General features: G+C 64.3%; 2 protein-coding genes across 2 annotated transcripts in view; one reads left to right on the forward strand and one right to left on the reverse strand.

Moving 5' to 3' along the window:
- Positions 1-13,441, forward strand: part of PTPDC1 (protein tyrosine phosphatase domain containing 1) — a gene marked incomplete in the record, with an annotated part of 669,594 nt that overhangs the window by 572,491 nt on the left and 83,662 nt on the right.
- On the reverse strand, positions 3,710-6,709 carry BARX1 (BARX homeobox 1). Its single transcript, XM_028093042.1, has 4 exons — positions 6,484-6,709; positions 4,536-4,827; positions 4,369-4,453; positions 3,710-3,874 (listed from the first exon to the last, which is right to left on the reverse strand). Exons 1-4 carry the CDS (start codon positions 6,707-6,709, stop codon positions 3,710-3,712), a joined length of 768 nt encoding a protein of 255 aa, XP_027948843.1.

Genomic DNA, 13,441 nt, shown 5'->3' on the forward strand with positions numbered 1-13,441 from the left:
GTCCCCGCCGAGCAGGGAGCCCGATGTGGGACTCGACCCCGGGACTCCAGGATGATGACCTGAGCCGAAGGCAGTCGCCCAACCAACTGAGTCACCCAGGTGCCCATGAAGGGGACTTTTTAAGTCCTAGAAGGGAGAGGCGCCTGAAAAGCTAGGTCAGGAGGTGCCTCACTGGGCCTTACTGCAGACAGGAGGAGGACCTGCCTTTCACTGTACCCTGTGTCCAGGGCCCGGGGACCCGGCCAGCAGAGCCAGGCTGACTGCATGCACGGCCCAGTCTCTTTGGCCACCTTTCTGCCCCACTCACTGAGGGAGTAAGGCTCCCCCACTCCCTAAAGTGGGGAGGCGGTGTTTGAGAGGTTTTTTTCTTCCAACTTATGGGTTCCCACCAGTGGCTTCCAGGGGAACTCCGAACAGGGAAAGGGTTAAGCCAGAGTAAACTCTGTATTTTACAAAGTGGCGTGGCGTGGGGAGCCCCCGCTCCCAGCTGCACCTGTCACGTCCTGGCGGTGCCGGCTCTGGGAGGAAGCTGGGGACGGGCTGCGGGCCTCAGGCCCCCCTCGATCGGACCACGCTCTCCCCGAACGCTCCGGTGTGCCTCCCGAGCTGGGGTCCCGCTTCCACCGACGAGAACGACTTGTTCAGGGTCGGGGTCACAGTCTCCCTCCCCGGCTCTGCCCTGCAGCCAACCCTCCCCCAAAGTCTCCCCTACTGCCCAGCCCCGCCAACTCCCCTCTCCTCCTCCCCGGAAGCACGGAAAGCGCAGATTTGGCGGCTATAGCCCGACGCGGCTACCCGGCTAACTCGGCGCTGCTCAGCCCTCGGGCGGCCCCGGGACCTTCCAGCCGGGAGGGTCCCTGCCGCCGCGGGAGCTCCCCCAGCCCCCACCCCAGCGCCGCGGCTCTCGCGAGACGCCCGAGCCCGCTCCCTCCCCCGGCCGCCGGCCCTGCGCTCCCGGGGCGCAGCCGCGACCTCGTTCGCCCCCGCACAACCGCGGGCGTTGTGTTTCCCAGGACCTTGGGGCGGAGAAGACATTCATGTGGCCGGGGAGCGGGGAGGGGGCGAGGAGACCGTCCCTCCCCGCCGCCGGGCCTGCGGTGGGGGGCGCGCGCACTGCTGGGCCGGGAGGGGCCTCTGCGCGGGGTGGCTTCCCGCGGACGCACCGCGTCACCTCCGTGGGGAGGATGAGGCCCTTCTCCCGGAGTCGCGGCTCGGGCCGCGGGCTGCGAGCCAAGTCTGGGGCGCCGTGGGCACGTCGTGGCTTCTCCGGGAAGGGCTGAGCTCCCCCGCCCCGGGCTTCCCGAGCACGGAGCCCCGAGCTGCCCGGCCGGCCGCCCCTTCCCCTGCCCACCGAGGGGCGCAGCGGCGCAGGCGGTGCCGGGAACCCCTCCCACCGCCGCCCGCACTGGGGCCCCAGCTCCCCCTCTGACGGGCTGGTGACCTCTCGCCAGCAGGGCCTGCTCAGGCTCCCCATCTGCGTCTGGAGGGTCTGCCGTCGCTGGAATATTGGGGCCCCTGTGCTCTGGCTCCCAATTCGCCGGACGGCCCCCTCCCCCCAAGCCCTCGTCCCTCGAGGCCCTTCCGTGCAGTCCAGTGAGGGGGCTGCCTTGAGGAAACGCCGCAGAACCGCAGGGCAGTCTGCCTAAGGTCGCATTCCTCAGAGTGAGTCCAACCTGGGGCCCCAGAACCGACTTGGAGGAGTGGGTCAGAACCCCTCCTTCTCTTCTCTTGGAGCCTCTTTCCTTCTACAGCTCCCCGCGGCTGACAGAGGCTGTAGCTGGAATCTGCACCCAGGGCCCAATCGGGACAAAATTTGTGGGACCTTCTCTTTCCTCCCTTCTGAAGTGGAGAGACGGACACACAGCCGCAACCCTCGCTGGGCTGCTCTGGGCTTGGGGCAGGAAGGTCACCTCCCACCGCCACGTGTAGCCACCTGGGGGTAACCCGCAGGGCCTGAAGGGATCAGGGGTGCAGCCTACACAGAAGATCCGATCCCTCCGGCGCGCCTGGGCCGCCCAGGGTTTCTCCTCGGGACGCTGGCCAGCGAGTAGGCTGGAAGCTGTTTGCAAGGTGGAGCTAACAGCCTTTGAGCTGGTTTCCCTGAGACCTGGCAGGGCTGGGGCGCGTGGAGAATTGTCTGCAGCCCTCAGAAAGAACCCACTCTCTCACTCTTCCCGGCCTTGACCATACGCCCGCGGTGCTCCGGGACTGGAAAGCCAAGAGATGATTTCCCCAAGGAACGCTCAAGCTGCAATTTGAAGGAAGCCGTCGTCACCACAGGTGGAGGCCATAACTGTCATTTTCACATTTGGAGATGCAAAACCTGAATCTCTGTCCCCCGTATTTGTGTCTGGAGGACTTGGTCCCGCTTGAAATTCTGCAGGGCCAATATGGGGCCTCTCCCTGAGCTTTAACCAGCAAAGTGGCCATCTCTCCATCCCCAGGCCCTGCTCTTCGTCCTCATAGGAAGTGCAAAGACTGGAACCCACAGGCCTGCGCAGTCCAACCTAGAGAGTCAGAAGTCAGCTGAAGCCTTCCCGTGTGTGAGGAGAGGGCACCGCGGGCACATGCCACCAAGCTGCACCCCTGGAAAGGGCACCCTGCGAGAACTGGGGAGGCTCTCTGTCCTCTGCCTAGGTCAGGTGCCCTTGCTGCCGGAGTCGGACCTCGGGGCTAGGCGCCGCCGCTGGGCATGTACTGCACAAAACGTTAAGACCTGGCGCAGGCACTGTTGAGGCCGGGTGGCGCGCCTCTGTGTGGACCTCGGAGCCGGGGCTCCCCGTCTGCCTCACGAGAGCGGACCGGGACCATCTCGAGGACCTCACAGGCGGTTCTTCAAGTCCCTGGAGACCGAACCAACAACCGGAGGCGGCTCTCAGCCCCGGGACACTTCCGGAGCCAGCCCCACCGCGGCCTGGGGCTCCTACTCCTCTGCGAGACCCCTGTGCAGCCCCGCTGCTACCGCGGGAGCCCTGGCCTGGGAAGAAAGGGGAGGAGGCTCGCCTTGGACCCTCACGCCGAGAGGAAGCGATTGCTGGGATCCTGCAGCAACTGGGCCGCCTGCCCTGCCAGTCCGAGCCCGTGGGGGCAGGTCACAGTTCGCTCCCGCAAAGCGTGGGGAGAGGGTGTTTCAGAAGCCAGTGCGAGTGTCCCTCTTACGAACCGCCGCGACCCCCCTCCTCCAGCCCCGCAGACTCAGAAACCCCTTCATCAAGCCCCGCTGTGTCATAAAATATTTTATTGGAAAAAAATCACTGTCTTCGCAAGAGAGGGGTAGGAGCCCCAGCGCCGTGGGGGACCCGGCCTCAGGGTAGAGCCGCCGGGCTGTCGGGGCGCCCTATCGGGCCGTAGTGGCCTGAGCCCGGCGGCGGGGTCCCCGACGGGCGGAAGCGAGTGTGTGCCGGCGGCGTCAGGCCGCGGAGGGCCGGCCGAGGCGGGTGGGAGTGCGGGAGAGGAGCGGGGCGTGAATGCGCGCGGAGCTCCGGGCCCAGGCGTCCGTCCGCCGTGCCGGACGCGAGTCCCCAGGCCAGGGCTGGGAGTGCACTGGGGCCGGGCTTCGCTGCAGGGTCTGTGTCCTTTCTCGCTTTGCCCCTAACTGTCCGCATTCAAGGTAATAATAAAACGTTTAGAAAGCAAACGGCGTGGCCGCGGAAGGGCCGGCTCGCGGCTTCCAGCGGGCGGAGGGGGCCCCGGTCGACGCTTTGGGCGCTCAGTCCTCGCGGCTCCTGTCGATGGTCTCGCCTGGCGCCTCCGCCGGCTTCTCCGCCTCCTTGGCGCGCTCCTGCTCCGTGAGCTGTTCGCTCGTGGGAATGGAGTTCTTCTTGGGCCGCCCCTTGGGCTTGGTGGGAGACTCCAGGCCGCCGCCCTGCAGCACCTGCGCGTAGGATGGCCGCACGGCGGTGAGCTAGGACCGGGGAGCGGGACCCCGCGCCCTGTGCCCAGGCAGGACCTGCCCGGCACAACGAGGCCGTCCGAGGCCGCGCCTAGCCCGGGGAAATGGCGGCCATCCGAGCGCTGCTGGGGAAAGCAACCGAAGGGTCGGGCCTAGGGGTTCAAAGCTGCCGGAAGGCCTGAAGGTGCAGCGGAGCACGAAGGAATGTGGGCTGTGCTGGGGCACCCAGAGGGAGGGAGAGCACAGAGAGGGTCCCTGTGGGCACCAGGCACGGAGGGAACTGGAAGGATTGGGTAGATGTCTCCGCGGTGGGGGTGGGGGTGGGAGCTCCTGGAGGGCACAGGGGCCTGGTGGTGGTGATGGTGGTGGTGGTGGTGGTGGTGGTGGTGGTGGTGGTGGTGGTGGTGGTGGGGAGCTCCTGGAGGGCACAAGGGCCTGGTGGTGACCGGGGTGCAAAAAGTCACAAGCACACTCACTATTTTCTTCCACTTCATCCTCCGATTCTGGTACCACGTCTTCACCTGCAACTGGCTCAGGCCCAGGGATTCAGCGAGATCTATTCTGGAAAGATCATGGTGCACCTTCAGCAGGGCTAGCAGACCCCTCCCACAACCCGCTGGGCTCAGCCTGGCCCCATGGCTACCTGTCCGGCGTGGAGAGGTACTTCTGCTTCTCAAAGCGTTTCTCTAGGCCCATCAGCTGCAGCTCAGTAAACACCGTGCGGCTCCGACGCCCCTTCTTGGCCTTGGCGCCCGGATCCCCGGTGCCCGGTGTCTCCAACTTCCCACGGAGCTGCAGCTCAAGAGGCAGGTGCGGTGTGCCAGGGGCACCGGGCAGTCCAGGCCCTGCTGCCAGTAACGCCGAGCCTAGCCCGGAACAGCCCAGCGGCGCCAGAGGGAACTTAAACACCGCAGCCTGCTCAGCTTTCAACACGGCTGCAAGAAGAGAGAGTAGGGAGCCGGTGAGCTTGGGCCATGCTCCTCCTCCTGGAGAACCCCTACACTGTGCGCCGTGGGAGTGCTCGCCACACTTGGCCAGTGCCACCCAGCACAAAACCTTCCTGTCTGGCCACAAAGGTCAAGATTTGGGCCGCTTGCCTAGGGTGACCCTCTTCAAAGCCAGTGTCACTGAAGTCTGGGAGGGGGGACCTCCCCCACCCGGGCCTCTGCCTGGTGTCCCCCAGGCCCCAGCAGCCACTGGGATTCTCAATGAATAAAGTCGGGGCTCTGAGAAGCACAGTGTGTCTTCCACAGAAAAGGGAAAGCAAGAAGAAATGGCAGTGAGTCAGGAAGGTGAGTGTTTGCCCCAACCAAGTTGGCATCACTGTGTCCCGAAACCAGAACATTAACCGCGTGAGTGCGTCTGCTCCTCTGTGCCCGTGCCACAGCCACGCGGCGGGCAGACGGGGGTCACTTGCGGGGGTGAGGTTGGGCGCTCCGCAAAGACTCCAAGCATCTCCCCGCATCGGGAAATTGTCCTTCCTGTTTTCTCTGTTGAGACTCTTCCCTCGAAGACGTTTCCATTTTTCATTAGTCCTATGACGATGATTTCCCCCCCTCCCCCCGCTTCAAACGAATTGTTAACGACAGTGCAAAGAGCTGCGGAGAGGCTGCATCAGAGCTGCATGAAAACGAACAAACTGGCCCTGCGGCCCTCCGCGCTGGCGGGGCCTGGGCCTGAGGGTCTTGGGTGCAGAGCAAGGCCGTTTGCAGGGTGGGGCTCCTGCTGGGATGTACGGGGCCTCCCTTCCCCGGCAGGCATCACTGGGGCTGCAGATGCTCGCCCGCTGGAGTCGGCCAGGGCCGGGCAAGGTGCGGGCAAATGTGAGGAGGAGACGAGCGATCCTTGGGGGAAGGGGGGACAGGGAGGGCAGACGGACCCCATCGAAAAGTCCACCGATGGGGGGGAGAGAGACCGGGAAAGGCCAGAAGAAGAAGGGGTACCGAGAAGAGAACCAGCAGGAAAAGGCAGGATCAGCCAAGGAAGGAAGAGAACCGATGGCGGCAGAAAAAGCCAGAACAGGCAGCTCAAGATCCCAGGAGGCCCAGCCGACCTGGAGGGAAAGGGCCAGGCGGCAGCGGCTCACAGCCAGGCCTCGTGTCCCCAGGTGAGGCCCACGGGCATCGCGCTGCGGCAGAGGCCGTTGCTCCCCCACCGGAGTCCCCGGAACCAGCGTTAGCCCCCAGCACAGTCCTCGGAGACATGGGCTTCTGCCCCAAAGGTCCGGCTTCCCCGCCATGGGCAGCCGCGGCCACTCCCGACCAGCCCTCTGCGGCTTAGGCCCGGGAGCCCGAGGCCCGAGGTCGCTCTGACCCGCAGTCTGACATTCGCAGTCTGGTCCTGCGCCCGCTCTGGGGATGCGGGCTCGGGGCCCCGACCGGAGGCCGCAGGTCGGCGGTGAAGGAGAGAGCGGACGCCCCCCCAGCCGGCCTGGCTTTGCCGGCACCAGGCCTGCTTTCTGCGCGGCCCGGCGCCTGCCCCTCGCTTCCCTGGCTGGAGCGCGCCCTGGGAGCGGCCGGGGCCTGTGCACCCAGAGCTGCGTCCTCGAGGCAGAGCGGCTCGCTCCCCACAACGCCCGGCCCCGCACGTACCCAGGTGGCTGTGGAAGGGCCGCGCGGCCAGCAGCGCCTGCACGCCGAACTTGAGCAGCTCGCCCGCCGCGGCAGCAGCGGCGGCGGCGGGCGCGGCGCCCTTGGGCCCCGGCGGCTCGGTGAGGATCTCTTCGATCATGAAGCTGCGGTAGCGATGCGGCGGGTGGTCGGCGCAGCCCTCGGGCGGCCCGAAGCGCGCGGCGCCGGGGTCCCCAGACCGCTGCATCGCGGCGCCCGCGGCTCGGTGGCGGTGGCGGCTCGGGCGCGGGGCCCGCGCGGGGCTCTAGGCCGGCCCGCAGCTCGGGGCGGTGCGCGGGCACCGGCTCATGCCCCCTCCCCCCGCCGGCCGGCCGGGCGGAGGCGCAGGGCGCGGGCGGGGCGCGCGGGGCTCGGCCGGTCGGACCCGGGACTGCCTCCCCGCCCCGCGCCGCCGCGCCTCTAGCCCGGCCGGTCCCGCGTCACCGCCCCGCCCCGCCCCGCCCGGCCGCCCCGCCCCGCGCCGCCGCCCCCACCCCCCAGGCCGAGCCCGAGGGAGGCCGGAGAGGGGAAGGAGGCGGGAGGGAGGGGGCCGCGAGAGGGGCGGGCCGACGAGACCGAGGGGACCCAGCGGAGCGCACGCCCAGGAAGGAGAGAGCGGGAGAGCTCGGAGACCAGACCCCCAGAGATGGGAGCGGAGGGTTCGAGAGAGAGGTGAGAGAGGGGTGGGCGCGAAACAGCGAGGCCACACAAGACGCGAGACAGTGATGAGAGGGTGCCACAGACGCCGAGGCGTGAGCACAGAGAGGCCGACGGAAGCGCGGGAGCCAGCCGGCCGCGACGTGCCGGAGGGCACAGAGGCAGGCAGGGCTGGGCAAGGGGCAGTAAAGAAAGACCGGGGACAGCTAGGAAGGCAGCGGCCTGGCCAGAGGTTAGGGAGCCCTGGAGAGGTCGGGGGAGGAGAGGCAGAGGCCGCGCAGCTTGGCTGGGAGAGGAGTAGCCACGCACAGCCTCCTGGCCCGCGCTCAGAGTCACCCGCCAGGGTGGGGTGCAGCAGCAGGCAGGGGTGCAACTCTCAGAGCAGCGGCCGCACCTGCGCACTCTCGCCTCAGTTTACCAGACATGGCCTCATCTGTCCTGAGCTGCCCTGAGAGGTTCTCCAGCCGGGATTTGCTTATATTGCCAAGAGATGCAGGGGCACATCCTCCTTGGCGATCCCCCTCCTGTGGGGTGGGTTCTGTCCCCCTACTTAGAGGAAGAGATGGATGCCCAGGAAGGAAATGCGGCAGCTCCACCTTTTCCCAGCTTTAGAGTAAGAGCACAGGGCTGAGCTGGATGAGGGGCCACAGGGTGCAGTGGGAGTCTGGAGACAAACTCTGGCGTCGCCCTACTGGTCTCTGAGACTTAGAGTCCCCCCATATGATTGAGGGAGGTCCAGCCTTCCCTGGCTCCCCTTCGTCGCTGCAGAAATATAAACCCAGGCTGTGGGGTGAACAATCTCCCCAGATCTCTGCTGAGTCTCTCTCTCCTTGGCTCTGCTACTCCTGGCAAGCCGCTGCCCCTTCTGGGCCTCAGCCTCCTGACCTGTCCTGAGGAGCTGCTGCTGCAGGGCTCCAGGGAGGCTCTGATGACTGAACAGGAGGTCCTGCAGCCCTGTGCCCCACAGGTCTGCTGGGGAGGAGTACACAGTTTGTCTGGGCAAGGAGGGTGGGTTGTCAGTGGGGTGGATGAGTGTCTCTGGGAGGCTGGGGAGAGTGCCAGCCCTCCTCTCCCATCCCATTGCCGAGGTCCTGGACCACTTCTGCCACTCTGTGAACTCTGACGTCCTCTGTGTTTGCTTCTGGGAAATAGGGCCTACCATACCCATGGCCCTACTCTCTGAAAGTTGATGCAATCTCTCTAGCTCCAGCTGCTGACAATGAGATCCTGAGGCCAGTTCCAAGCCCTGGCACCTGCCCTAGACCCTTCATGAAGTAGGAGGTGGCCAAGACTCTTTGTCCATAGGGACAAAGAGAATGTCTTACCAGAGGCTCTAAGATCCCAGCTGCCTCCCCCCACAGTGGCTGAGTGACTTTTTCTAGGGCTGCCCCTTCCTGAACATAACAGCCATCATCAGGTCTGAAAGGTGGCCTCCAGGTGCTCCACGTTTGGATGGTCCTGTGAGTCACATGGTGGTTGTTTGGAAGGGGACAGTGTGGGACCCACTGAGAATGACAGTACCCCACACGAGCAGGCCTCCCTCCCAGTGAGAGGTGGTACGATGGTGGGTGGGGCCACGCTGCCACCAGTGCAGGAGAGAAAAGCCAGTGTCTCGTGCAGCGCTGGGCAGCCCTGGACTGCACTGGTCCAGAGGCCGAGGGGGCAGGGCTGGTTTGCTGTTGCTCCCTGCATATATCAGCATCACACTCTTCCCCTCTCAGCTCCCCCCACCCCTGTAGGGCTCGCTGGCCCCTGCCGCCTCCCCCTCCTCCTCCATCTCCTCCTCCTCCCTGCTTCGGGGTCTTTCCAAGGGCATAGCCTGGAGGCGTTTTCGTTGGAGGGTTAGGCCCAGCCACCCCCATTCCATCCCTTCACTCCTATTTGGGCCCCTGATGGAAGCTGCCCAGCTTTGAACATCTCTTCCCCATTCAATTGCTATTTGGGGGGGCGGGGTCTCAGGTTCTTTAGATGAAGACCCGTTGGGAGTCATATTGGGTATTGAGCAGCCCTCACCAAACCCATGTGGCCCCCAGTTGGCCTCCTCGGTCAGGTTTTGGGGAAAGAAGGTCATTTTCAGGGTTAGACCTCATCTCTAGATTTGGGGGAGTCAGAAGACCAGCGCAGCCCAGCCCGCACCTCATTTCACAGGTGTCAAGGCCCAGAGAGCCTCCCCCAGCTCTTTGGACACCCGCCAGGACTCTTTCTCAATGGCCCAGCGAGGTCTGCGGCGCGGGCAATGAGGCCCGGGGGCTCTATGGAGAATGCCCTTCGGGAAGCAGTCGGAGGCCTCGGCCGGCGCAAAGTACTGAGGGAGCCCGGCCCATCACCCCCTCAGACCACCCCCAGGCGGGAAGGCCTCTGACCTCCCTCCACCGGACGAGGTCTCCCCGCGCGGCACGATCCCAAAGCAGACCCGAAGATAAACCCCTTTTAGGCGAAAACAATGCGCGCGCGCAGCGGCTGGGCCTCCTCTGCTCGGGAACTGCAGCGTTGTTAGCCGGCAAAGGGTTCCCAGCGGGTCCCTCCTCCCAGTCCGAGCCTCGCAGCCCCCACCCCAGGGGCGCAGCAGCCCGGCCAATGCCTGGGACCCGGCTGGGGCCTCCAGCCGCCGCCGCCGCGAAAATCCCGGAAACCGTCCGCTCGCGGCGGGCGCAGTGGAAAAGGTGACCTCAGCGCCCGAGGCCAGCCACCCTCTCCCGGCGGCGGGCGGCGAGGGGCTTCGGGTGGCAGGGGGGGTCCCGGCGCCGCCCCGACGCCGGCTGGGCCCCATTCCCCCACTGCTCTGCCCTTCCGGACCCCACAGCCGCGCTGCAGGGGAGACGCGGGGAAGGGGGTTACCTCCCTCCCTAACCAATCCCCTCAGCCCGGGTGCGCAGGTTCCAGACTCTCCCCCTCCGCCAGCCAAGCCGCCTCCGCCCCCGGAGGCTCCCGGTGGGATTCTGGAGTCGTTCGCCTTAGGGGTCCTAAGTGCAGCCGGGGAAGCTGAGACTCGAGTGCGCAGGCCTGGGCGAGATCGGCGGCCCGCGGTGGTGTTTCTGCACCGCCTGGAGGGTCCTGGGACCAACTCCCCTCCGGCCCCCACCCGACCCCCGCCCGTGTCCTGGCGTCTCCTCTCCCACTGGCCGCGGGTTTGGATCTTATGCGGCAAAACGGCGTGGGGCGGGAATGGAGGGTAGGTTGCTTCTGGACCAGTCGGCTCACCTCCGAGGGCAATCGCCCAGCAGCTGCCTACGGGGAGTCCCACACTTCCTCCCGGTCCACAGAGCGGGAAACCGAGCCCCGACGGGCCTCCGGGCCCCGGGGGGCCCCGTGCAGCCCCGCGCCCGGCGCCCCGCTCAGGCCGCCTTCCCGAGCACGCGCAACGCAGCTTCGGCGCCCCGCACGCGGGGCATCCTCCTCTCCCCCCTTTCCTCCGGGAAGCCTTCAGTTCTGATGGCCCCCGGCGCGGGGCCCGCAGGCGGTGGCGGCGCCCGCGTCCGCTCGATCTCGGATTGGCAGCGCCGGGAACGCGGCGTCCGGCTTCGGCCTGCGCTCTGCTCTTGCGCCTAGTGCGTGGATTCGAGACTGGCGACCTCTGTCCTGCCTTCTAAGCGGAAAATCTCGGGGTCCTTAGGCTCGCAGGTCACATCTCCCAGGGACCGCCGAGTTACTTTCTCGTTGGAGAAGCTGGTCTCTGTGCGCCTTCCTTTACGAAAATTTCGATGTCAAGTGTGGACTTTTCGTTTCGGATCATTTCAAAGCCCTGTGAGCTCGGGGCTCAAATCGGGTTTTGAGACAGCGACTTAAGACACATCCCTCCCACTTCCCTTCAAATTATCCCTTTTCGGGTATTTTACAAACTTGCTCCTTTGGAATGTGTTACTTTATTTTTGTTTTGTGGTTATTTTTCTTAAACGTGTGGTTTTCTTTAGAAGTGTGAATTTTAAAAGATTACAGGCAGGTAATAACGGGCCTGACCCAGCGAAGACCCAGGGCGACCTTGCTGGACAAGCACAGACACCAGCTGCCTCCGCTTCATGCCCACCCCTCCGCCGGGCTCGGGCGGCTCCCGCAGGGACCTTGGATCCCAGTCCAGCGGCGTGGATCAGCGCCCGAGTCCACACCCAGGGCCCGGCAGCGGTGGCCGCTGGGGCCTCGGTTCGGTGGGGCCCAGATGCGGACGCCCAGCGGCTGGGCACCCGCGGCGAGGCCGGATGTGGGCAGTCTGGGGGGGACTCGAGATGTGCCCTGCGCTCTGGGCGCTTCTCGCCGGAGTGAAGGTGCCGGGCCCCGCGGAGACTGGGTCTGACTCTTGCGGGGGGCGCGTCAGGGACCACGTTCGGACTCGGAGCTGCTCGGCCTTCGGGGAGAGCGAGGGTTAGTGCAGGCCGCCCGCAGGGCCCTTGTGGCTTCATCTCAGCAGGTGCCAGGTCGCCCACTCGCCAGGGTCACTGGTCGCGGAGTCAGCAGATAAGGAGAGGCCCCGGGGCAGAGGCCGGATCCCTCCCGCGCCCCCGGCCAGGTCTCCTTTCTTTCGTTTTCTTCGTCCTTGCTCCTTTACTTTCCCGCTTCTCTTCCCTCCCTCCACTCAGTTCCCCTCTTTCTTTCTTCTTTTACTTTCAGCTCATCCTTCTACACCTCGCCCACCTTCTGCTCTTGCCCTCGGGCTGGTGCTTCCTTCTGCCCCTCTGCTCCCCTGGCCCTTCTTTTGCCGGTTTCTTTTAGTGAGAAGGAGGGGGCCAAGCCACAGTCATCCTCCTAATAATAAGGGGAGGGGTGGCACTTACGGGTGGCCCCCCAGGTGCCAGATACACACATACACCCTTGGAGGCATCTGTGGTCTGTGTGCCTGGGCGGGGGTCTCCTTCCCAGCCAGCCCGAGAGGCTGCCCCGGGGGCCAGGCTGAGATCAAGCAACCCCAACCCCCAGGCAGGTTGAGAGGGGCATGCCGCCGCCTCCTGGTTCTGTTCCGCAGCAGATGGGAGGCCAGATCTTGTCGTCCCTGCTCAGGTAGGGACTCACACGTGCATCTCTCCTCCCTGACACAGAGATCCCTTCTCCCGAGGACTGGGGGATGGGGAGGGAGCTCCAGGGGACAGAGAGGCCTACACAGCTGCCCTACCTCCCTGATACCAGGCCAGGACCGGCCTCTAGTCCCCGGGCTGCTGGCCAGTCCTCCTCACTCCTGCTGGTCTGAGTGAGGATGGGGTCAGGAGTCGGGCTTTCCTGCTCCCCCCAGCCCACCACCTGTGTTTCCTGCACCATCTTGGACCTGTCCCTGGGTGCCAAGAAGGGGCTCAGGGGCCCAGTTTGCAAATGTCCAAAGGCCATGCAGAACACAAAGGACCCCACAATGAGCCCAGGACCCCTGGTTTCTGGTCCTTTCCTGCTCCTCTGCCCTTGAATAAGCCCACTCCCTGTCCAAGCCTCAGTGTCCCCAGATGAACTGGATGAATCATCCTCCTTGCCAGTTTTAATAGCCTAGACTTGAGTCCCCCAACTTTTTCTGTAGAGGACCAGAGAGGTCAATATTTTAGGCTTTCCACACAGACAGTGTGTTGCAGCAACCCCACTCTGCCCTACAGTGTGGACGCAGCCAGGGGTAACGCATCCTGGCTCTGTTCCAGCACACTTCATTTCTACACACTGACACTTGAGTTTTATTTAATTTTCATGTGTAACAAAATAGTATTCTTATTTTTATTTGTTCTGACCATTTAAAAATGTAAATGCCGCTGTCGGTAGACAACGGCGGTCCAAAACCGGGCAGGATGGTACCCTAGTCTACCGTCTCATCACACAAACATACAATTGCACGTCAGAAGTGTTACCTGACCCTCCCCCCAATTTTTTTTTTTTTTTTTTAGTTTTTTTTTAGTTTTTTCCCCACAAAAGCACCCATTAGTTTTACATCACTGGGGCCTTGGACACATAAGTTATGTGGTTCATTCCCTATGACCATGTTTGACTTCTCAACGATTTAAAGTCTTCTCAAAGCTAATACTGTATTACACCTGGCTGGTCTACAGTTGTCAGCTCATTTAATAAATGGACTCTCACAATAGTCCTTAGGGATTGTTCACCCCACTTTCTAGTGCCTTGCATACTCCTGGTGACAGGGTGTTCACTCCCTTTAGTGGTAGCCCTAAGAGACTCTGAGGGCTGAATCCTCTGGAGAACCCCAGCTACTGAGAGAGTCCAGTGACGTGCCCGACAGCCCTAGGAGGACAAGGGCCACCGTGGGTATGAGCGCTCCCTTCAGGACCCGTCCTTTCCCATCTCTGCTCAATTGCATCTAAATCCT

The sequence above is a fragment of the Eumetopias jubatus genome, unplaced genomic scaffold, assembly GCF_037043125.1.
Source record: "Eumetopias jubatus isolate StellerSeaLion01/CBP00866 unplaced genomic scaffold, mEumJub1_p1.0 scaffold_15, whole genome shotgun sequence".
Classification (NCBI taxonomy): domain Eukaryota; kingdom Metazoa; phylum Chordata; class Mammalia; order Carnivora; family Otariidae; genus Eumetopias; species Eumetopias jubatus.